Here is a 22934-nt window from a genome sequence, read left to right as displayed (position 1 = left end):
AAGCATTGGAGGCTGAGGCTGCACCACGTGCGAGCTCCAGCTGTACTGGGTCGTGCGCACTACGACGGAACAAAGGAGTAGCGTCAGGGTGCCCTCTCGCAGCAGAACCCGCTTGAAGTTGCACCATGCGCGTCTTGTTCCACCAGTGTTTGGAAGCCCTGAATCTGTTACATCGCCTGCATTGAAGTGTACCACGTACGTCTAAAATCAGCAATCCCAGTTATTTAATTTTCACCTGCTAGTCTGCTGATGCTCACATGCGATTGTATGAATCATACCAGTGAAGGTGTGTCTGGGCCAGGCCGGACAGTATCTCTGCTTAAGCACTGGACTGAGGTCATATACTGCGTCGTCGCTTTCGACTAGTACTGTCCGTACACAACCCGCACGCACTGTGGAGGTGCAGTGGAACCGAATGTGACATCGAGGCTAAGAGGCAAAGCGGAGTTAGAAAGTATTGTGACATCCCTCCCTTGAAAGATTGGAACACTTAAGAACGCTTCAGCAGATATTTGGTCACACAAACCCCTGATCCCTCAGGATGCACAGGACACGTGGTAGCTGCAGGGACAACATCAAACGCTCAGCTTGGCTGCTGTGCTCGAAGGATCTTGCTGTCCTCAGTGATCTGCCTCCGTACGCATATTACATCGACTCCTCCCTATATATGCGTATAACTCAGTATATTTAGGCTCCTGGCAGAAGGCCGGGCCCTGAAGCATCAATAAATATAACATATCGATATACTCTACGTGAAGCGCATAATATGTGCGTGTGCTTGACCTAATCCAGAATCCACTGGGCACCCAACAAATCCCCATGCCTGAAATCGATGTGCAAATATTTTCACAGGTACTGCTGGCATTGAATTTCAGTCATAAGACGGCGTAACTCCAACGAGAAGCTGCAATCTAATTTAAACCACAGCAGATTATCTATACAACTCCATGTCCCGCGAAGACCCAGGGACGTATTGGTATGTGTTATTTGGTCTTACTAAATGTTAAGCGACCCCAAAAATAAAAACTCATATACAGACGAGGTATGGTCTGCAGCTAGTTCGGAGGGCTACGCTCCTAAATAAAACCGGTAAGCCCTTGGCTACTGGGAGTTGTCTGCTGCTGCCCCATGGAGCTGCTGCTGCTGCCTTCTTGATTTTACAGTACAAAGACTGCCGTCAACAGCAGAGAGAAAGCACTGAAAAACGAGCAACAGCAACAGCAACACAACCCCACGTGTCGCCTTGTCATCCTCCCAGCTGCCGCGCGGCAGGTGCTGCCGCTGGAGCTGGAAGGCGACTGCCTTCTGTACTTCCGTAAACAAGAGTCATAGGATCCTGACAAAAAGCATGCTTCGGCGACCAAATGCAACGCGAAACGTTGCCGCTATCGAGAGAGAGGCAGGAGCTGCTGCACCTATTGCCGCTGTCGTCGCTCTGAGACTGTCGGAGCTGGTACACCGGCAGGAGTGGCACGTCCTGTAGGGGAGACGGCAACAGCCGCAAGTGTAGTAGATACTGCTGCAGCTGCAGCAGCAGCTGATGCTGTTGCTGGTGTACGTCAGCTGCTGATCGCCTCAGCCACTTCTCTCAGTCTTCTGTGGGGTATGGGCAGCAGCAGGTCTGGGTCTGCAAAGACAACACTTGCTGTATCTTTCGGTTGCTGCTGCAGCAGCTGCAGCACGAATCCACACACATACAGCTCATGGGGCAGCGCGGGGGCCTTACACAACGGGCAACGCCAAGAGCCCGCCTTGGCGTTTTCTGAAGAAGTGGCTGGAGGCGAGGAGCCTTTATGGGGTTCTCCATAACTCCCATTGGCTCCCTTTACTACCCCTTGAGGAGGGCCTTTCGATGTCAATACACTGAATTGTTTGTAGAGATATGACTCCAAGTCGAAGCAGCTCGCATGAGCACACCAAATAGACCGGCAGGGAAGGCGCAGGCGTTCTGACGAGCCTTCTTGCGCCAGAGAAAGGCAGCGCAAACGCGGGGAGAAAACTTCACTTGTTGCTGCTGTTTCCCCTGCTGCTTCTGCTACGCCTGCGCCTGCTGCAGCTGCTGCGGAAAATGTGGAAGAGAAGCTGGAGACTGCAGCAAACGGAGACGCAGCAAATTAACTCAAAAAACCCACAATGGATTCAAAATATAACCCCCCCAATGGATAAAACGAAGACCCAGCGGCAAAAGTACCAGTAGCAGCAACAAACACAACAAAAACTGTCCTTCACCAAGCTTCGAACATCACCTCGAGCTCTCAAGCTAGATGTGGCGCTTCGGTGCAAAATGCCAGGTACAGTAGTTTCTTGCGCCATGGTGTTGCTGCTGTTTCTGCTGCTGCTGCTGCTGCTGCTGCAGCAGATGCCCTGCATAGGCGTATGGCGTTTTCTTGTCTGGTACATGTATATCCGCTGTTGCAGCCGCAGCTGCTGTCGTTTCTCCCGCGCGAAGACATCCAACAGCTGCAGCCACACAAGACATCGCGGCAGCACTACAATGCGCAGCACTTTAAATTCCAACAACAAAAGCATGACCTGCAGCAGCAGTTAACAGTTGCATGAAGTACTTCTGTCTCACGTAGGCTCTGCCTTGGTTGGGATTTAGCGTGCGGAGATTCCGGATGGCTTGTATCAGCTGCAGCGGGTCCAGCGGTCTCGCTGCTGCTGCTGCCACCAGCAGGGTCTTCTCCGTTTTCCCCTCTGCCCCAACCTGCGCGAAAGGTACATAAAAAGCAGCACCACCGCGCATGCAGCAGGCGAAAATCCCTCCTCCCTCGCTGCTGCAGCAGCCATTGCGCTGCTGCAGCAGCCGTTGCTTCAGCCAATGCTGCAGTTCGTATACTGCATATTGTCATCGTTGCTGCGCTCACGGAAACAGTGTAGGGATTGTTTCCCACAAAGGGAGGTAGTGACACGAGGCAGACATCGCCAACTGCCTGCACTCGGAGGCACATGGCAGGCCCCTGCTGCAGTCGCTGAATTCTGCTACTTGTCAGTGGCGCTGTGGCCGCTGCTGTTGCAGGCGCCAGAGTCTTTGCCTCACAGCCCCTGGCGGCGGTCGGGTCGACGTACACAGCAACTGAGGTCTGCGCTGCTGCTTCTCCTGCTGCAGCTGCTGCTGTGGAAGGCGTTTGAGGAACAACTGCAGCAGCGAGACGGAGCTGCGGAGGCCTTGGGGAGTCCCGCGGGAAAGATCGGAGGTCGAAAGACTGCACAGATCGCCCCCCTTGACCAGCTGCTGCACCAGCACTTGGGTCCACGGCCGCAGCTGATGCTGCTGCTGCTGCATCTGTCGTTTCAGGGATTTCCCCTGCTGCTGCTGCTGGCGTTCTTGTTGGAGCTGCTGCTGGAACTGTTTGCTTCAGCGCGGCGAGATTTGACAGCCAAACAACTTCACTTGTGGGGTCCTGCATGACAAAGGGAAGATACATATACATCAACTGGTGCTGCTGCTTTCGCATGCGCTGCTAGTGGTGCAACTGCTGCTCCTGCTGCTCACCGCCAAGACGAGGCTGCAGACGACACACATTCGGCAATCCCCCCATACGGTAAAAAATGCAAGAGCGCAGAGTCCATGCATCCAAATGCCGCAGCAGCTGCAGTGGCACTGCACAGAAGTAGCAGCAGCAACGGCAGCAGCAAAAGCACCTGCTTTGCGTCTGGAGATCTCTTGCTCTGGTTTCACGAAGCAGCACACGAAGACAAAGAAGCAGCTCCGAGGAAAGCACAAGCAGAACCAGCAACGGCAGCAGAAATGGCGCCAGTGGAAGCACAAACAGCAGCAGCAACAGCAGCAGCAACAGCAACAACAGCAACGTAAGCAATACTAGCAGTACGAGGTGCAAATATGTGGTAACATACAGGAGGACGCTTGGAAGCGCAAGACAGGCGCTCCCGTTCTGTCTTGCTAAGAGCCTGAAACAGCAACAGCAACGATAGCCGCAGCAGCAAGATCTGCAGCAGCATTTCCTCTGTGCAGCAGCAAAGTATCGAAAGACTGTGGACTTTGGTCAAGGCGGAGGCAAGAACAGAGAGAAACTGAAAGATAGGAAAAGAATGAAAGAATTCTGGGGAAACAACAGAGGAAAGACAAACGAATCAACTTAACTGGACAAATGAACTAGCCAGAAACTCACATCTGTACAAGACAAACAGGCAAAATAGGCAACGGAGTACTGAGCAAAAAAAGCCCCTAAACCCAGATGCATGAAAATACAACATATTTGAGATCTGAAAAACAAAAGACTGCCGAATTAACGAAAAAGGAGAGCATGCAAGCAGCAGCTAGCCAAATAGACTGCTGCTGCGCTGGCCTGGCTGCTTCACCTTGCACAAACAAAAGCAATTCTTGTCCGCCTCCCGCACCCGCAGCGCGTCTGCACAAGAAGCAAATGCAGATGGGCACAGAACGCCACACCGGCGCTGCAGCGGCAGCGGCAGCAGCGTTTGCAGCACAAGTTTTTGCCGCTGGGAGCGCAGGCGGCCCCGCTGCTGCTGCTGCTGCTGCTGCTGATCTTGCTGAGATTGGAAGGGAGACGGAGAAGTGCTGTCGTGCCCCTTTTGCTGCTGGATCTCCTCGTGCTGCTGGAAGGATACATTGAGGGGCGAACTAATCTTCGGTGAGGCGAATGGGCGGCTCTCGGGCCACTGCAAGGCTGCCCCTGGGATTGCTGCTGCTGCTTCTCTGGGCGGGGCTGCTGCTGCTGCTGATGCAGGTGCGGCTGATGCTGCTGTTGCTGCAGATGCCGTCGGCGAAGCTGGGGAGTCAAACTGTGCTGCTGGCGCTGCTGCCAGTGCAGGTGCTTGAGGAGAAGCTGCTGCTGGTGATCCAAGCGACGCGGCTATTGGCCTATGAGCAGCAGCAGCTGATGCTGCTGCATCTCTGCCACTAAATCCTAGACGCGAGCTGCTTCTGCTGCGCTGTTGCCTGTGCTGATGTTGGGAGTGGTACGCTTCGTAAGACAGGATGGGCTGGCTGCTGCTGCTGATCTTGCTGCAGCTGCTGCCGCTGCTGATCCTGCTACCTGTGCTGCAGGAACTCCCCAGGGGAACTCCTTGGGAATATCCTTCGCTGTATCTGCCTTCTTTGTGTCGGCCAGCAGCAGCAACAGAAGCACCAGCACTTGTCAGCTGCTGCTGCAGCAGCATTAGCCGACGCTTTTTCTGGCGAGTGCGCAGAGCGCACACTTGGTTGCTGCTGCTACTGCCGCTGCAGCAGCGGTGGCGCTTATGATGGCAGCAGGAAAATGCTTCTGCATGTGCTGTAAAGAACTCGTGGGCTTGGGCTGCAGCAGCAACAGCTGCAACTGCTGCAGTTGCAGCAGTCTCAGCAACACGCAGGGCAGCATCTTGGGGGAGCGAGGCCAGGCTACTAGTGGAATGCCACGCTGAATCTCTCCTGTTGCTGCTGCTGCTGTTCCTATGATGCTGCTGCTGCAGTGTTGACAACTGAGGTGGGCCAGGAGCTGACTCCTCGTCCCCCGAGTTCGCGTCATAGAACTCCAAATCAGCGGACTCATACTGCTGCAGCTGCTGCTCTAGCTGCAGGTGCTGCTGCATGTGCTGCAGAGGAGGGCCTGCTGCATCGGCAATGTCGCAGACTTGGTCATCGCTGCTGCTGGAGGGAGAGTCAGGGGCTGAAGACACACCGCCCATTGTGGCGCGCGGCGGCGAGGCGTCTGCTGCAGCAGAGCTTAAATAACTATTCTTTAAAATGAAATAAAACAAAAAAGGACAAAATGTGCGCAAGTGCAGAAGCTGCAGCGAGAAGAAGCAACCTGGGGGGTGTGGCTGATCCTCCGGCGCAGTTGTTAACTGCAGTAACAACAGCACCACTAGCAGTGGCTGGGGGTGGCCCAACAACCCGCTGAAAAGCTACTGCTGCAGCAAATTGAAATTAATAAAAAACAATAGTACGCAAAAACTGAATAAAATCCTAGGGGCTGCAGACAGAAGGGTACGTCGGCCGGCCATTAGAGGGTATGGTGGCTGGGGGGCCCTCAAGTGTGAGCACAGAGGGGCTTCATGTTGTGTCTGCTGCCACTGCTGCTACTCCTGCTGGAGACTGTTGCAAGATGTAAACTGCCAGCAACCGTTTTGCTTTTTCAGCTGGCTTTGATCCGGGCTGCAGCAGCTGCTGCAACATGCGCAACTACTGCAGCAACAGTAGCAGCAATACCAATGGCCTTCCAGCCCTAGAAACGCCTCACTGCAGCAGTGGGGCTTTGCTCTTCTCTTGCAAACTGCACGCTGCTGCTATCACGCAGTCATCTGCTCTTCTTGTGTCATCGGTAGCAACAACAGGAGTCACGGGAGCAGCAGGAATAGCAGCAGCAGCAGCTGCGGGTGCCCTCTTCAGCCCGCCGCATCAGTCCCGCAAATGGCTGATGGAGAAGGCAACTCGCAATCTTCTGCTGCTGCTGCAGCAGCGGTAACAGAGACAGCAGCAGCGCCTTCTGACGCAGCAACAAGTCTCGGGAGAGCACAAGCAGCGGCTCGGGCTAATATTGCTGCAGCAGCAAAACCCAAGTTTGGAGCTCCCCCCGATGCGCACCAGCAGAGTTGCAGCTCCATCGTCGAGGATAACTGCGAGACACGGGAAGTTCACCGGCACGAGCAGCAGCAGCAAGAAGAGCAGCAGACCCAGGAGCAGCAGCAGAGCGAGGAACAGCAAGAGCGCCCGCGGGAGCAGCAGCAGCAACAGCAACAGCAGCATGGGAAGCTGAAGCAAAGCAAAAAGGGGGGCGGCTCTGACCGCGAACTCTTGAACCTTATAACAGGACACGGCAATTCTCTTAGCGAGCTGTGCCTAGCATTTACAGCGGGCCGCAACAAACGCTCACGCGCAGCAGCAGCACCAGAATCACCTGCTGCAGCAGCTGCTGCCTCCACTACGCCGGCCAGCAAAGGCAGCAGCAGCTGCAGTAGAAGGAAAAAGCTAGTTGACTCAGCTTCTGCGAAGTCGGCAGCTGACAAAATGGGGAAGGCTGCTGCAGCAGCTGCTGCAGCAACTACAGCTGACCCTGCAGCGGCGTCGGCATCCTCAACAGAAGCAGCACCTGCTGCTGCGGCAGAAGATGAAGAAGGAGAGGGTTTGCTTCTGGCAGTCTGCTCAAGGGAGCTGCGGAATCTAGCAACGTCTGCAGAGCTGCTGCAGGCCTTCTCTGGCTGCCGCAGCAGCCGACGCGCTGCATGCAGCAGCATCAGCAGAGATAGCAGTGCAAACAAGGCCAGCAGCAGCAAGGGCAGAAGCACCAAGGGCAGCAGCAGCAAGAGCATCAGCAACAACAGAAGCAGCAGCAGCAGCAGCAGCAGCAGCAAGAGCAGCAGCAGCAAGAGCAGCAGCAACAACAGAAGCAGCAGCAGCAGCAGCAAGAGCAGCAGCAGCAAGAGCAGCAGCAGCAGCAGCAGCAAGGGCAGCAGCAGCAAGAACAACAACAGAAGCAGCAGTGGCAGCAGCAGCAAAGGCAACAGCACCAGCAGCAGCAGCTCCAAGCAGACAACAAAGAAATCCCCGCCAACAACGGAAAAGGGCAAAACAACAACACCTCATAAGGGCTGGCAGCAGCAGCAGGAGCAGCAACAGAAGAGTCTACAGCCAAGCAAAGTGTCTGGGCAGGAGCAGCAGCAGCAGCAACAGCAGCAGCAACAGAAAAAGGAGAAGCAACAACTAGAGGAGCATAACAGGCTGAAGTCTGAGCGGCAGCAGCAGCAGCCACGGCAACAGCAAAAGCAGAAAAAGGAGAGGCAGCAGCTGGATGAGCAGCAGCATAAGGAGCTGAAGCCTGGACAATACCACCATCGGAAGCAGCAAAAGGAACGGAGCGGAAGTCAGCTACAGCAGCAGCAGCAGCAGCAGCAAAAAAGTGAGCAAAAGCACGACGAAACTGCGCGCAGCAAACGCGGGCGGCCGCAACAGGAGCAGCAGGAGGGGGCCTTACACAAGAAGCAGCAGCCGCGGATCGAGAAGCAGCAACATGGGGATGCTGGAGAGAAGAAGCAGAAGCGGCAGAAGCAGGAGCAGCAGCACGGCCAGTCAGAGCAGCACCAGCACCAGCAGCAAAAGCAGCAGACCGTCAAACGCGAGGAGCAGCAAAGCGATTTATCCCCACGGCGTGGCAGCAGCGATGGCGGCGCTTCAGCGACGCAGCAGGGAGCAGCGGCCGCATCAGCTGCTGCTGCTTCTGTTGCAGCGGAAGCAGCAGCAGCAACTGCAGCTGCTTCCGTCGCTGCACCAGAAACGCCACAAGTAGCTGCTATTTCGGCTGCTGCTGCAGAAGCAGCAACGAAAACTGCTGCAGCTGCTGCTGTTTCGGCAGCACTTGCTGATGCAGCAGCTGCTGAAGGCAGCACTGCAAGCACATCCGAACTGAGCAGGAGCAGCAAAGAAGACAGGCATGGCCAGACGAGTGGCAAGAACAGCAGCAGCAGCTGCAGCAGCAGCGGCTGCAGCAGCGGCGTTGCTGTGACCAGCACTGGAGACGACCGAAGCGCAGCAGACACAAGCAGCACGAAGACGGAAGACGGCGAAAGCCAAACATCCTTTTTCAGCAGCAGCAGCAGCAAGAGCACCTCTAAGTGCAGCAACAGCAGCAGCAGCAGCAGCAGCAGCATCTCCAACGATGAGGAACAGGAAACTGCCTGTGCCTTGCCCTCGAAATTAGAGGCCACCGAGGAAGCAAAAATGCCAGCAACAGCAACAGCTGCGGAAGCGACAGCAGCAGACCTTGCTGAACTGCCCGAGCCTAAGCAAGACGAGAGCCGCAAGATGCAGCAGCAGCAGCAGCAGCAGCAGCACCAGCCGCAGCACCAAAATGCAGTACTTGCAGTCCCGAGCCGGCCTGCCGCAAAGGCACGACGGCGACCAGTAAAGCCAGGAGTAAGTCGCTCTAGCTTGCTGCAGCAGTTGCTGCTGCAGGTGAGGTGATACATCTACGATATCGCAGCAGCAGCAGCATTGAAGCAGCAGCATCGGCAGAGGCACAAGTGGCCGCAGCAGTTGAGGCAGCAGTATCTGTGTTGGCAGCAGCTTGTGGGGCAGGTCTTTGATTTGCGTTTGCTTTCAGGCTGCAAGTAACTTTTGCTTTTGCTCCATTTGCGGAAGTCCTGGAGAGCTGCTCTGCTGCGACTTTTGCCCCCGTGTAATGCACGCGGCGTGTCTGTACAGCTACAAGCCCCTGCGGCGTTTTTTGCCTGAGGGCAGCCGCAGTGCTGCTGCTGCATCTTTTTACAACAGCAGCTGCCTTTCTGCTGCCGCTGCAGCAGAGCTGCAGCAACTGCCACCCGCGCCTCGGCCTAGGGAAGGATTGAAGCCGCACAGCGAAGCCACGGCGAAGCGGCAGCCTTGCAGAGCAGCAGCAGCACGGACAGCAGCAGCAGCAGCAGCAGCAGAAAATGAAGGCTATGAGCACTGGATGTGTCCCGTGTGCCACGGAGAACCCGTTGCTGTTGCTGCAGAAGCAGCAGGCAGCCACCCCGCCTGGAGGCGCAGGCGGGTGGACTTTGCCCAACTAGCTGAAGAGGGGGGCCTGGTAGCTGTCTTCAAGGAGCTTCAGGAGCTGCGTCGGTTTTTTGCAGGAGAACTTGCTTGGAGGAAGTGGAAGGCAAAGAATGGGGAGCGAGTCCAGGCGAAGAGCCAGCGCATACAGCAGCAGCAGCAGCAGCAGCGGGGCAAACAGCAGCAGCAGCTGCAAACTCGCAAACTGCGGGGGGGGCCAGCCACGCCCAAGCAGCGCTCTTCACCCTCAACAGAAGTAACAACAACACCACCGTCAGAATCAGCAGCAACAGCAGCACTTGAAACAGAAGCTGCTGCAGTCAGTGACGGAGTGTACGTGCTGCTGTCGGACCTGCCAGGAGAGGTGGCGCGCGAGCTGCTGCAGTCCATGGCTAAAGTTGCCTCCTTGCATGCAATTAAATTCTTAAGGGACTTCATTTTGCAGCTCGGGGAAAGCCCCAACGATGATGACAGACAACACTTTCTAGTGGGCCTTCGCTGCAGCGGCTGTTGGTTCTGCTGTAGCTGCTGTTCCTGCCTGTGCTGCTTTTTTGCTGCTGCTTCTGTAGGGGTTGCTGTTGGTGGCTTTCCCACAGATTACCAGCTGCGAGCTCCACTTCTGTCTAATCTACTGGTGGTGCCGCTTGTCCTTCTGTTGCTGCTGTTGTTGCTGCTGTCGGCACAGGAATACGGGCCTGAAGTTGCTTACTTGCTGGCGAACCTTCTAGGGTACATGGGGCCTTCCGGCTTGCTGCAGCAGCCGACGCTGAATGCAGCAGCAGCAATTCTAAACGTTTGGAGTCGAAGGAGGAGTCGCATAACCGCCGATGGCCTGCTGCACGACAGCAAAGTCTTCGCGTTGCTGGAGGCGTCTTGGGCGCAGCTGTACGTGCATCAGCAGCTGTTGCTTTTGACACGAGAGCTCGGCAGACTCTGATCTTTCCTTGCTCTTCCCATGTCATTGCACATATACTTTTATATCTCTTCTCCGTTATTCTCTTTCTTTTTGCGTTCTCGCACTTTTTTGTCTGTCACCATCTGCCCGCAGCTTCTTTTGCATTTCATGTTTGCCCATCGTCCTCCCTTGCGCGGAACTTTTGATTAGATCCAGCGCATGTCGCCACTAAAATATCAAATCAGCTTCTCCTCGCGATTGATTTTGGCATTTCTTGTGTCTGCTGCGGGCTTTTTGTCTCTGTGCAGAATGGTCCACCGGCACAGCAGTCTTTCTGGGTCTTCTCCGCTGCTGCAGCGCGTGGAATACGTGCAGTGGCTGGAGGAAGTCCGGGAAGCTGTGCGATGCGGGGGTTTGGAGTCTTTGGGTTTTGACTACCAAGGGGGGCGGCTGCTGCTGTATGACTTGACGGCTTGCCCGAACTGCAACGACACACAAGGCATTCAGGGACCCTTCAGTGCGTGGGTCTGGTGACCGGCAAGGCGTGCGCCTGCGGCCTGCGCTTTTCCTGCTGTTTCAGTTTTGGTATTTTCCGTTTCCCCGTTGGTCTTGTGCTTTATGGCTCCATCCTTTGCCTCACCGGGGGCGCTTTTGCTCATCTCTTTATCCATCGGGCTTCCGCGTTTTCATCAATTTCTTTTCCTTTTTTCGTAGCAGTTCATGACTTTTGTGTTATATTTTCCTACTTGCTGTCACGCCATTGCAGTCCATGCCTGTTGTTTTTTATTCGGCGGTTCTGTTTGGCTTTTCCTTTCCTAATGCCCCCTGCTCTTCGTTTCTGCTGTTTCGTGTTTCGGTTACTTCCGTGCCTTTCGGGTTTTGACATGTCTTTCTCTATATTGATTTTATTTTCTGTCCGTTTCGCCTTGTTATGTTATTCATTTTCTATAGTTGCCACTGGAAACTATCTTCTGTGCAGCATACTGCTCTGCAGCAGCAACTTCCCATAGGAGGTTACTGCCGCTGTGCATTGTTTTGTTGCAGCTGCCTGCATGGCTTGCGGCTGTCAGCTTCTGCCAGAAGTTTGCTGCGTAGATTTCGGTCGTCTTTTTGAGCAGCTGGTTTGGGGTTCGCTGCTTCACCGCGCTGGGATTGAGGCTCTTGCCGGCAGCGGCAAGAGCAGCAGCAGTAACAGCAACAGCAGCAGCAGCGGCAGCAGCAGCAGCAGCAGTACTTCGTTAGTGGCAGCAATCCTCAAAGAAATGTCTCGCAGCATCCGGCCGTGGAGAAACAGGAGCGATCTCGGGACAGAGGATTGGCGCAACCAAGTCTACATGGTAATTATTGCATTTGCATTACATTGCCTTAGCTGCTGCTGGCTTTGCATGCGCTGCAGCGTCTTTGCCGAAACCAACAGTGCTGCAGCAGTACTTCTGCTACTACGGCCGTCGCTGCTGTTGCTGCTGCTGCTTCCTCTTGCGTTGCCGCTTCTGCTACTGTTTCGCGTTGTAGCTGGCTTTGGCGGTTCCTGAGTTCCTGCTGCTGTACAGCTACTGGCCTATCCCATATTGGCTTTGTTTCGTCTTGCTTGTTGTCACTGCCGTTGTTTCCCGTTTATATGCTGCAGCAGCTGCTGCATGCTTTTGTGCTGCTGCTGCTGACACTGCTTTGCCCGGCGACTGCTGCAGGTGACCCATGCACTGTTGGTTGTGAGCGGCTGGGGCCGTTTTTCTCTGAACTTGGGGCAGCGGTTTTGGCTGCCGGATTGTCGCTTTCTCCGTTTTGCCCTTCACGAGGCAATTGCCGTTGAAGATGTGGAGATGACCGGCGAAATACTACACGTGGGTTGCTGCTCTTTCGTTTTGGTGTGTCTGTGTATCTTTTCTTCCGGCTTCGACTGCCACAGTCTTCTCACTGTTATTTCTTTTCTTGTGGCTTTGCGCTTTAGCTTCTTATGCTGCTTCCAGCCTCTCTCCGTTTCTGTCCGGTATCATCATTTTGTTTTGGTGTTTTGCGGTGTGTTGTCATTTTCATGTTTATGCATTCTTGTTGATCTGCAGTTTGATGTATCTTTTTTCCCGTTTAGTCTTCTTGCGCCCCCCATCCATCTTTCCAGCAATTAATAGCAGAAGCAGAAACTGCTCATTCATTTAGTGGGGCAGACTTTTATTTTCTGATGCTGGTGCTGTTACAGGCGCTGCGTCTGTTTGTCATCCCCCAGCGCGCCTCCGCGGGAGCAGCAGCAGCTGCTGGAGGTGCAGCAGCTGATGCTGCGTTGGCAGAGGAAGTGCAGAGTGAGCTGCGGGCTGAAGCATTCGCTATCCGCCTCGCAGTGCAGCACGGCCTCGTGTTTCTTCTGTCCAAACAGCAGAGGGGGTCTCGGGGTCGCTGGACTCCCAAAGACGAAACCCAATACAAAACTTTCCACGCCTCGTATTGCGCCGCCATGGGTTAGTCACTGCTGCTGCTGCGGCTGCTGCTGCTGGTGCTGCACACTGTTGTATGGGCTGCTGTGTCGCAGTTTGGATGAGCACAGCCTTTTAATGGCTTGTTTCCGCATTTAGTTTAATGGCAGAACCTTTATTAACACAATATTTTTAAAATGGTACAGATATCCCAAGTGCTCATCTTGAATTGTTTGCTTTAGAATACCACTCCTTTCTAAGGGAATTTTTAATAGATAGTTTGACTGGGGCGGTAGCAAGGCTTTTGTGCGTTATCAGCAAGAGTAGCAGAAGCAGCAGAAGCTGCAGCAACATGAACAGTCTCATTTGTGGGGCTGAATGCTGCTGCGCAGGGCTGATTCGTCCTCATAGAGGAAACTTTGGGGCCGGGGAGGCGGATCGACAGCACGCAGAGTGGCAAGATTTGTTTGTGTCTGCCATCCCTAAGGTTCCAATGTCGGATCCGTCTTGCTGCTGCAAGCTGGCAGCAGCAGCAGCAGCGCACAGCAGCGCAGCCAGAGCTGCTGCTAGGGCCAGCCTTGATGCTGCAGAGCCTCGCGTTTCTCCGTACCTTTCGTGTGCCGTCTCGGCCCTCATCATACCTCCAGCAGAAGATGAGGCCGCAAGCTTGCTGGCCCGAGTCAAGGTGAGCGCATGGCAACAACCGAAGCAGCAGGATCTAGGATCTATATTTCCTCAAAGAACTTTTCATAATGGAAAACGAGCTTGCCGGGGTTTGGACTTTTCGGTTCTTCTACGGCATTCAGTATTTACTTTCTTACTTTCTGTTTGGAGTTCACAAGGATGCTGGTGCTGCCCCTAGCATCTGTCCTTTCAGTGTTCAGTGTGCTGCTGCTCAGGTCACTATCAGGGCTCTGCACCGGCCCGTGAGCTGCAGAGTGTGGCGCAAACTGGCCTGCAGCAGCAAGGCAAAGCGGCTGAAGCTTTTTAAAGAAAGGGAATTCCTGCAGCAAGACCCCGTGGGCTCTCAGGACGTCTACGTGGGGATATACAAATTCAGGGAGCAGTGGTAAGCAGCAGCAGCAACCAGAAGCAGCAGGCGGCACAGCAGCAGACCCAATAACAACAGCAGCAGTAACAGTTGCAGCCACAACATGCGCCTGTCTTTCGGGGGGAGCTGGATTGGCATGTTAATTTTTTGCAGGCGTTTGTCACTGCTGCAGCGCTTGGTTGCTGCTGATTGCTTTCGCTGCTCCTGTTTGCTGCTGCTGCAGCTTTGTGTGCCTTCAGGACGTGGCAGTGCTGCTGCAGTGCACTGAAGTGTACTTACAACACCGCGTCTGTGGCTGGCTGAGGCCCCCCGTGGCTGCCAGGGGCCCCATTCGAATGGCCTTTAGGGCAAAAAAGTCAGAAACAGAGACGCTTTTGCTGTACTGCTTGACTGACCTGCAGCAGTTGCAGTTTGTAAGTTTCCTGCTGCTTCCTTTCTGCTGCTGCTGCCTTTTCTGTTTCTGGGTCTCTCCTTGTGCTTTCGGATCTGCTTTGGGTGTCTTCGTTTTTCTGCTGCAGCTTTTTTTGCATTTCCTGTTCTTCTTTCCTGCCGGTGCTTCACTGACGCCTGCTTTTGGTGCTGCTGCTACCGCTCCATGTCGCGCCGTAGCTTGCTGCTGCTGCTGTTTATGCTGCAGCTGCATGCAACAGCTGCGGTCCCCGAAATGTTGCTTCTGCCATTCTCGAACCTCGCTTCTTTTGCTGCTGCAGTCGACAGGTACGCCCCAGTTAGTGCCTCATCACACTGTCTTGGGTTACTGTAGCTGCATTGATAATGGTAGCCTTATTGAATTGTTCCTAAAGATTGAAGGCTGTTGCTGCTTGCAATGATGCAGGCAAGTGTTCGGAAAAGCAGCGCCTTAAGAAGCCTACAGCTGCACCGGCACCAGCAGCAGCATTAATTGCGGCAGCAAGAATTCTTGCTGCTGCAGCCCGCATCGACTGAGACTTTTTACTTCACGATTCTGACACATCCGCAGCAGTTGTTGCAGCTTCGGCAGCAGCACGGCACTCAAGAACTTCTCTGCAAAGCTTTCGCAGCAACAGTAGAGACAAAAAAACGCAGCTGCAGCAGCGCTAGCAGCAGCTTGTGGTGGGATTCCCATGATATGGGAAGTTTATAAGCCTCAGCAAAAGGGGCTCTTTTTGCTTCAAATATTTGTGAGAAAGATCAAAACGATGCAAACTCAAATAGCAATTGGCGCAAGAGTCGTCTAGGAGAATATCTGCGCTTCTAGAAACCTAGAAGTAGTTTCCATTCTTGTGTAGCAGCTTCTTTGAGTGTTGGTGTCTTTGCAGTTGCTCCTGCTGCATGGGCCGCTGCTGCTTTTGGAGGAGGTTTGAAACCTTAGTACAGCCAGAAGATTAAAATTAGTTTCTTCTGTAGCAGACTGCGTTTGGCGCTGCTACAATTTCTTGTGCAGCAGCAACGCAGCAGATGCAGCGCTAATCTCTGCTAACGTATTTCAGTGATGTCCCACTAAGCTTTCTGCAGGCAATACAGTGGCTAGGAACCCATAAGGCGATTAAAATGTTCTAATCAAGATGTTCTTAGTGCAGCTCACGTATATGGTATCTTCAATATGTAGGTGTTATTAGTACTGAGTTACTACTATCCGTTAGTTTCTCCTGGGGCAAAAGGGGATCAGGTTGAGGAAAGGACTGGCCACAACCACTTTTGTTCTATTTCAAGTGAACAAACAAATAGAGTGGTTGTGGCCAGTCCTTTCCTCGACCAGATCCCCTTTTTGTTTTTGCGAGCCCACGTTTGCTGATTCTAGTGGGGCCTAGAGCTCGTAAAGCCCTCATGAAGAGCCTTACCCAGTGAAAACCCACAGACATAAGCCTATTCCCTCTTTGAGAATAACTACGGATATTTGCTTCTACTTTTGGTCCTTTTCGCCGCACATAAAGCGAGGGAAAAGCACAGAAGGGCTTCAGCATAACGTGTGCAAGAGGGCTACCACACCTGGACATCATGCCACAGATATCACCTTACAAGAAATGCACAATGGATATTATATTACGGCAGTTCTCGCCTAATACTTAGGCTCTCTTTCAGGGAACTAACACGCGACAAGTCCCGCGCACATTGAGCTCAAGACCTGGAAAATTTGCCGGCACAATCAGCTCTGTGTGCGTGGAGAGTGGCTCAGTGCAACAACAGAACAGTTACCTAAGCTTCAAGCCCTGAAATAATGAAGCAAATGCCTAAAGTTGAATGGATCAGACTGTTGAGAATGTCGTGTCAGCCGCCACTCAAATCATAAACAGGAACTGTACCTCTAGCAGGCAAGTGGAGTCACAGCTGCACGAGTGTGTCAGGATAGATAGAACAGTAAACACAGGACTTTAATCTGAAATCTATGCAAATTTAAATCTAATCTCGTTGTTTTCGTTGCTTTGTTTCGGAAGATCAGTGGGAATGGTGCCGAGACAGACCAGTTGAAACAACCTTCTACGTGGTGCCTTGCTGGCACAATCTGTGGCTCATCTTCAGGATTATTAGCATTTTTATTGGAGGAACAATCGGATTCAATTATATTGTCCTGTTACCTCGGGGGCAAAAATTGCCCTAATTTGTCCGCAGTTTCTTGCTGAAGCACACAGCTCGTGCAGCTTCTGAGCGAGCATTTTGACTGGGCTACTGATCGTCTTTCGAGGCCGTTAGTTGGGATACAGCACTTGATCATTGGAAGTCAAGTTAGTGTATAAATTTACGAGCTAACAATAGGAGCAGAGGGCCTCTTTTGTCCCCGGTTAGCTCGTATTCCCTCTCTTTCCGCCCGCGGTTGCTGCAGCAGCCAGCGGATGCCATGGGGGAAGACCGCCTCCTCGCACTGTGTGGCGGCTGTGCCCCTCTCGCAGCCGAAAGTAAGCATTTAGGTCTTCAGTTTGCGTCTGTGGGCCCCTGGAAGTTCCGCGTGGTCACCCTTGACTCCCAGGGGCCCCTGCGGCTGCTGGGCGACACACCGGAATCTGCCACTGCGCTTGACGGGGCCCCCATAGAGGCCCCCCCTCCAGAGGCCCCTCCAGCCTCCAAAGACGCCTCTATTTCCTCTTCAAAGAAAGGCATTTCGGCCTTTTTCGTCCATGGCCTCTGCGGCCGCGCGGGCCAGTTTCAGCACCAGCTGCATTACCTGGCGCAGCGCGGCGTGCGCTGCATCGCCCCTGACCTCCCTGGCCACGGACTGAGCACGTTTTCCAAGGGGGCCCCAGGGGCCCCCGGGGCCCCGGGGGTCCCCGGGGCGCCCCGGGCCTGGGGGCCCCTGGGGCCCCCCCCTGCAGTGTGCCCGCTCGAGGACACCGAGGCCATCATCAAAGCCACCTTTGACTCCCTCGCGGGCACCCGCAGCAAAGAAGAAAAGCCCCAGGGGCCCCAGGGGCCCCCGGGGCCCCAGAAGCCCCAGGGGGCCCCTTGGGGGGCTGTGCTGGTTGGGCATTCTTCCGGGTGCGAGCTGGTGCTTGAGCTGTACAGACAGCTGGTGGCGGAGGGCCGGGGGGGAGAAGTGAAGGGCATTTGTTTGATTGGAGGAGATGCGCGAGAAGGAGTGAAGTTGGACTTGGGCTTTTGTTGGCTGCTGCTGCAGCTGCCGCGGCTGCTGCTGCAGCTGCTGCGGTGGCTGCTGAGCCTCCCCTCGCAGCGCCTCCTCTACGGCAGAGAAACTAGAAAAGAAAACCCCCAATTAATTCAACACGAGAAACTCATCAATGCAGAAAACCCCCTCAACTCCATTCTGCCCATTCTCAACTGGTTCAAAAGAGGGGAGCGCCGCAAGGAGTTCCTCAAGGGTAATTCATCAGCCACAAACACTCAAATATATATTAAAACATATGAAGAAATATATACATATATATTCTTATGTTTTCATTTTCCTGCATATACGTAGCTGCATATTATTTTTATATATAGTTAAGTTCTACAGGTGTATATCTGTGTATATATTTATATACAATTTATACTTGTATATTTACATATCAGTTTATATTTATACATAGACAAGTGGAAACATAAGAAGGAATAGCAACACAAATGGAACCACAAGTGATAAGAGGAGCTCCGATAAAGCTGCAACTGTAGGCCACAGGGCAAGAGAGTGGCATTTTTGATGACTCAGCGCATGAAAGAGTTAATAATAAATGTCAAGTTTAAGTAAAAAATAAAGTAAATGGTGAAGTTAATGAGAAGTCAGTTTCTTTTCATGGTGCAGGTAATCAGGCATGCAGTTTCGCGAATGCTGCTGTTTGTGTGTGTCTGTATCTTTCAGATTTTCTTTCTTTGTATTTGGTTGTTTATTTGTCTTTTCAGATGAATTTGTTTTATTTTGTTTTCTATTATGTTTCTGCCTTCATGTAAATGTGTGTGCCTCGCTTTTGCTTGCCTCTTTGTGGTCCTGGATGGTTTGGCGTGTTCTTTTTCGAGTTTATTCGAGAAAGTTTTTTGACTGTGAGGGAAACAAACTTTGTGAAGTTTGTTTGTTTCGAAAAAAATAAAATATTGTGAGTTAAATGCGGATTAAAGAGCAGCAAAAAAGAGATTTGTTTGGCTTTGCTTGTTGCGCTCGCAGCTGCAGCAGCTTACCGCGACAGTTCCTCCCGGCCCCCCGTGCTGCTGCTCTACGGCGAAGAGGACTCCGTGTGTGCTGCTTACCCTGCTGCTGCTGCTGTTTCCAGGGCTTTGGGTGCAGCACCAATCAGCAGCACTCCGTTGCCTGGCCCCAGCTACCTGCGACTTCCGTACACGGCCTGCGCCGTTGAGACGCCCGGCGGCGCCAGCAGCAGCAGCACGGCCTGCAGCAGCAGCAGCAGCAGCAGCAGCTTGCATGCAAGCCCCGAGCTGTGGGGCAAACAGGGCGCACTCACGGTGGCCGTCGTGGGCCGCGCCGGCCACAGCGTTATGCTGGAGCAGCCATTGGAGGTGAATCGGATTCTTTGGGACTTTGTGCGTCAACAGCTGAACGAAGACCCAAATGCCAAATAATAAATTCCAATTAATTAGAAAAAACTGGCCGAAGAGGCGGATATAAACTTATTCGCCGGGCTCGCCAAGTGGCAAGTACTTTTGCACTTTCCTTTTTATGAACTGCTCGTGAACAACAAAAGTATTCATGAACTCAAAGACAGGAAACAAACAAACATGCAAACCCTGTCTTTCACGGAAACCCAATTAGAGTTTAGTGCTGCGAAGGCTACATTTGCCGGAGATCTAAAAGGGTATTTTCAAGGAAGCAGTTGCAAACGCATTTAGCCTCTGTGAGGAAGCAGCAGCCGTTCCTCTTAGTGTCTCTCTGGACAATTTTTACTTTTTTAAAAGTTCTAAAGGGCCCTCTAGGGGCTACCAGAGTTCTTCGAAGCTCTTTTGAAGGCCAGTGAACAAATCTGGAATTGAGAACTGCAGTTTCGGCTAAGTTTGGACTACACGTCTGCATGCAGGCACCCCAGAGGAATTCAACTTCAACCCATAGAAGGAGAACTTCACCATTGTGGAAACAGATAATATTAAATGCTAATGAGACAACTGGAGGCGCGAGAATCCGCCAGACAAAAACAAGGAAGGACACGCAAACGCGTCTTCCAAAATAAATTTCTGCCAGCCGAGGTGTACGTACACCTCAACGAGCCTGCAGTGATAAATAAAAACAAAACGAACAAAAATGCAAACACCACGAATACCTACGCCGCTCTCTGGCGCACTAGCCTCGCTCAGCTGCCAGAAGCAGCTGCTGCTTCAGCAGCAGCAACAGCCACAGCAGCAGCAGCTGCTGCTCTCTTAGTAGCTATTACAAGCTTAAGTTCACTGTGGGGCATGCCTGTGGCTGTGCTGCTGCTCAGCTGCTGTGCTGTTGTGCGAGCTTTCGGTTTTGCGTTTGTGCTGCTGCTACTGCTGCTGCTCTGCATGTTTCGTGCGTTTCGCTGCTCGTGCTGCTGCTGCTGATTTTGCTGCAACAGAGCAGCTAACGCCAGCGCTGCTGCTGCTGCTGCGCCTCGGGGCTGCAGCTAACGGCGCCCTTTCGAGGCTGCGGCCGCTGAGACGGCGGGAGCGGCGCTGAGTTCCCGGACAAGCAGAGCCATCTGGCTGCTGCTGCTGCTGCTCGTGCTGCTGCTGCTGTTGCTGCCTTTGCTGCTGCTGCGGCTGCTGCTGCTGCTGCTTCTGGAGGCCAGTGTGGGAGCCCCTTGACTGCTTGACTGCTGCGTCCGGCTGTTCGCCATTTGTTTGCTGCATTTTGCTGCATTTGCTGCTTTGTTCGTTTTCTGTTACTGCCTCTTTTTTCTGTGGGTTGCTGCTGCTGCTGCTGCTGTTGCTGCTCTCCCCTTGCTTCCCTTGTCCTGCTTCTGTGTCCACTCCTGCTGCTTGCTTCTGCCTCCTTGGCGTTGTTGCTGCAGCAGCAGGCCCTTGCTGCGCTGCTTCCGCTGCAGCCTCAGCAGCAGCAGCAGGGGCCCCCGCAGACTGTGTGGCGGCGCCTTTCCCCTCCGCTGCAGCAGCTGCTGCAGCTGCTGCAGTCGCTGCAGCTGCTGCGGGAGCTGCTGCCGCACCTCCCTCTTCAGGGGCCCCACTGGGGGGCCCCGGCCGCCTCAAGGGCTTCTTTGGAGTGTCCGAAAAGAGGGGCCCCGGGGAAGCAGCACGGCGGAGGGTCTTGGGGGGCCTCCAGGGGGGCCCCAGGGGCCCCCCTGATCGCTTAGGGGAGGCAGAGGGTACTGGGGGGCCCCTCCCTGGGGAGCCTTCAGGGAGGCCCCCCGGGGGGCCCCCCGGCGGGCCCCCCCTGCGGGTCTTGACAGCTGCAGCAGCAGCGCGGAGAACAGCAAAAGCAGCAAAGTCTGGTCGGGGTAGTCGGCTAGCGCTCCCGTGGCTGGGCGACGCGGGCGAGCCAGCAGCAGCAGCAGGACTCGCTGCTGCTCCTGCTGCTGCTGCTCCTGCTGCTGCTGCTGCTGCAGCAGCAGCAGCAAGAGGCTTCCGCGGGGTGCTGGTGGGGGAAGCAGGACTTGCAGCGTCTCTGCAGAATCTTCTGCGCAAAACCCCCGAAGGGTTTAGGCGGTCTGTGCTGCGGGAGGGAGTGTGTGGGGTTGCTGCCCCTTTGGCTAGCGCGCGCCTCCGCGAGGAATCCCCTGCTGCTGCTGCTGCTGCTGCTGATGTGGGGGTCCCTGGAGTTCCTGGGGCTGCTGCTGCAGAGACTGAGCTTGAAGGGGAAGCCCCAGGGGTTGCTAAGCGGCTGCTGCTGGGGCTCAGCCGAGCAGCACGCGAGAACCGGTGCAGCAGCTTGGGTGTACCGACACTTGCAGCTGCTGCTGCTTTGCGTGACTTAGCAGCAGCAGCAGCAGCAGCAGCGGATGCCGCTGCTGCTGCGGCTTCGGCTGCGGGTGAAGGCGTGAGTGCTCGGGCACCTTGACCACCTGCAGCTGGCGACGCAGCAGCAGCAGCAGAGGCTGCTGCTGCTGCTGCAGGCTGCTCTTCTTGTGCTGCTCCAGCAGAAACCTCCTCCCCCTGGGTGGAAGCTTCCACAGTCAACGCGACGGAGTCAGCTGCTTCTGCAGCTGCTGCTGCAGCGGGAAGCGGTGCAGCTGCTGCTGCAGTCTGTACGCCTGCAGCAGCAGCAGCAGCAGCAGCAGCAGGCATCGGTGTCTGCACTGCAGCTGTGACCCACAGTGCCACGCAGCTAATGTCATCTCTTTTGCCCCCTCGAAATCCCTCTCCTTCTGCTGCTGCTAAATGGGCGGGCAGCGGCTTGCTGCCTTCAGGTGCTGCAACAAACGGGCGTTCGAACAGCTGCAGCAAACCCAAGCAGCAAACACACATACGCGTGCAGCAGCAGCAGCAGCAGCAACGGCAGCAGCGGCAGCGGCGGAGATGGATGAGTTTCGCTGCGGGTGTAGAGGGCCAGGCAAATGCAATGCAGCAAGCAGCAGACCAACAGACACGAGCAGCAGCAAAAGTGGAGCAGCAGCAAAAGCGGAGCAGCAGCTTACGCCATCTTGAGATTTCTTTTTTGCAATCTTCACAATAAACTCCGCCACGTCCTGTGCAGGCGTGAAGCGAATAGAGGGCCGTTCAGCGTCCTGCTGCTGCTGCTGCTGCTGCTGGGCGTGCTGTTCCTTCCCCTGCTGCTGCTGCTGCTGGGCGTGCTGTTCCTTCCCCTGCTGCTGCTGCTGCTGGGCGTGCTGTTCCTTCCCCTGCTGCTGCTGCTGCTGGGCGTGCTGTTCCTTCCCCTGCTGCTGCTGCTGCTGCTGCAGCAGCAGGGCCTCGTCGGGGGAGAGGGCGAGGGAGCAGAAGACTTCGATTTCCCTGTCGAACAAGTTGTCGCCGACTCCGTCGCTGAAGGCCAGCACGAGGTCACCAGGCTGCAGCAGCAGCGGCTGCTGCGGGGCGAAGGCCATTTCTGCTGTGTCGCCCTGGGGGTCGATCTTCTGCAGCACTGCAACAAAGCGCTCGAAGCCTTGCTGCTGCAGCTGCTGCCAGCTGCTGCGGGGCGGCAGGTTGCACAGCTGGTAGGGGGCGCCGTTCTCCCAGCGCTGCTCCTTGGTGCGCCAGCAGCAGCGCCGCAGCAGCCGCGGGAAGCGGCTGCTGCTGCTGCTGCTGCTGCTGCTGCTCGACAGCAGCAGCGCCTCCGGCCGCACCGCAGGAACTTCTGCAGCATAAAAAGACATGCTGCTCGGCAGCAGCTGCCGCCGCAGCACCATCAGCACGGAGTCGCCAAGACATGCAACTCCGAGGCGGCCCGTCCGGGTGTCTATACACCCCACTGCTGCTGTGCTGCTGCCCCACCTGTTCTCGCTGCTGCTGCAGACAGCAGCATGGGCTCGGTGCAGCAGCAGCCGCGCCCGCGCGTTGGGGTCCAGCGCGCGGTACTCGGGGGCAATGTTGTCGGGGTTCAGGTTTGCTGCTGCTTCTGCTGCAGCAGCAGCAGCAAGGCCTTCCGAGAAACGAGAAGCATCTACTCCTTCAACAGCCCAGCTGCCGACTCCGTCAAACACTCCGAAGCAGCCTTCTTTCTCCAAGCAGAAGAATGCGTCTTCGCAGCAGCTGCTGCTGCTCTTGGCCAGCCTGCAGCCGCCGCCTTCCACGCGAAACGGAGCAGCAGCAGCAGCAGCAGCAGCA

The 22934-nt window shown here is 54.8% G+C and overlaps 4 protein-coding genes across 4 annotated transcripts in view; 2 read left to right on the top strand and 2 right to left on the bottom strand.

Moving 5' to 3' along the window:
- Positions 1 to 1559: 1559 nt before the first annotated feature.
- ETH_00024710 (MIZ zinc finger protein, putative) lies at positions 1560 to 5652 on the bottom strand (the record flags this gene model as incomplete). Its single annotated transcript, XM_013375053.1, has 7 exons — positions 1560 to 2089; positions 2247 to 2460; positions 2576 to 2707; positions 2868 to 3404; positions 3497 to 3604; positions 3859 to 3912; positions 4324 to 5652. 7 exons carry the CDS (start codon positions 5650 to 5652, stop codon positions 1560 to 1562), a joined length of 2904 nt encoding a protein of 967 aa, XP_013230507.1.
- A 724-nt stretch (positions 5653 to 6376) lies between these two features.
- Positions 6377 to 14707, top strand: ETH_00024705 (uncharacterized protein; the record flags this gene model as incomplete). Its single annotated transcript, XM_013375052.1, has 12 exons — positions 6377 to 8875; positions 9063 to 9980; positions 10179 to 10378; positions 10697 to 10905; positions 11433 to 11725; positions 12077 to 12229; positions 12583 to 12838; positions 13186 to 13478; positions 13693 to 13862; positions 14068 to 14257; positions 14482 to 14561; positions 14680 to 14707. The coding sequence occupies 12 exons, from the start codon at positions 6377 to 6379 to the stop codon at positions 14705 to 14707; spliced, it is 5289 nt and encodes a 1762-aa protein (XP_013230506.1).
- A 1952-nt stretch (positions 14708 to 16659) lies between these two features.
- On the top strand, positions 16660 to 18824 carry ETH_00024700 (uncharacterized protein; the record flags this gene model as incomplete). Its single annotated transcript, XM_013375051.1, has 2 exons — positions 16660 to 17635; positions 18412 to 18824. The coding sequence occupies 2 exons, from the start codon at positions 16660 to 16662 to the stop codon at positions 18822 to 18824; spliced, it is 1389 nt and encodes a 462-aa protein (XP_013230505.1).
- An 897-nt stretch (positions 18825 to 19721) lies between these two features.
- The window catches only part of ETH_00024695 (uncharacterized protein), a gene marked incomplete at both ends in the record, with an annotated part of 4613 nt that continues 1400 nt past the window's right edge, over positions 19722 to 22934 (bottom strand). Inside the window, 2 exons of the mRNA XM_013375050.1 lie at positions 19722 to 21605; positions 21806 to 22880. Of these exons, the coding sequence (XP_013230504.1) occupies positions 19722 to 21605; positions 21806 to 22880 (2959 nt within the window). The remainder of the gene's footprint in view (positions 21606 to 21805; positions 22881 to 22934) is intronic.

The sequence above is a fragment of the Eimeria tenella genome, genomic scaffold, assembly GCF_000499545.2.
Source record: "Eimeria tenella Houghton genomic scaffold, Eth_scaff25, whole genome shotgun sequence".
NCBI lineage: Eukaryota > Apicomplexa > Conoidasida > Eucoccidiorida > Eimeriidae > Eimeria > Eimeria tenella.
Note: the sequence above shows the minus strand (reverse complement) of the source record. Positions and strands in the feature narration are given on the sequence as shown.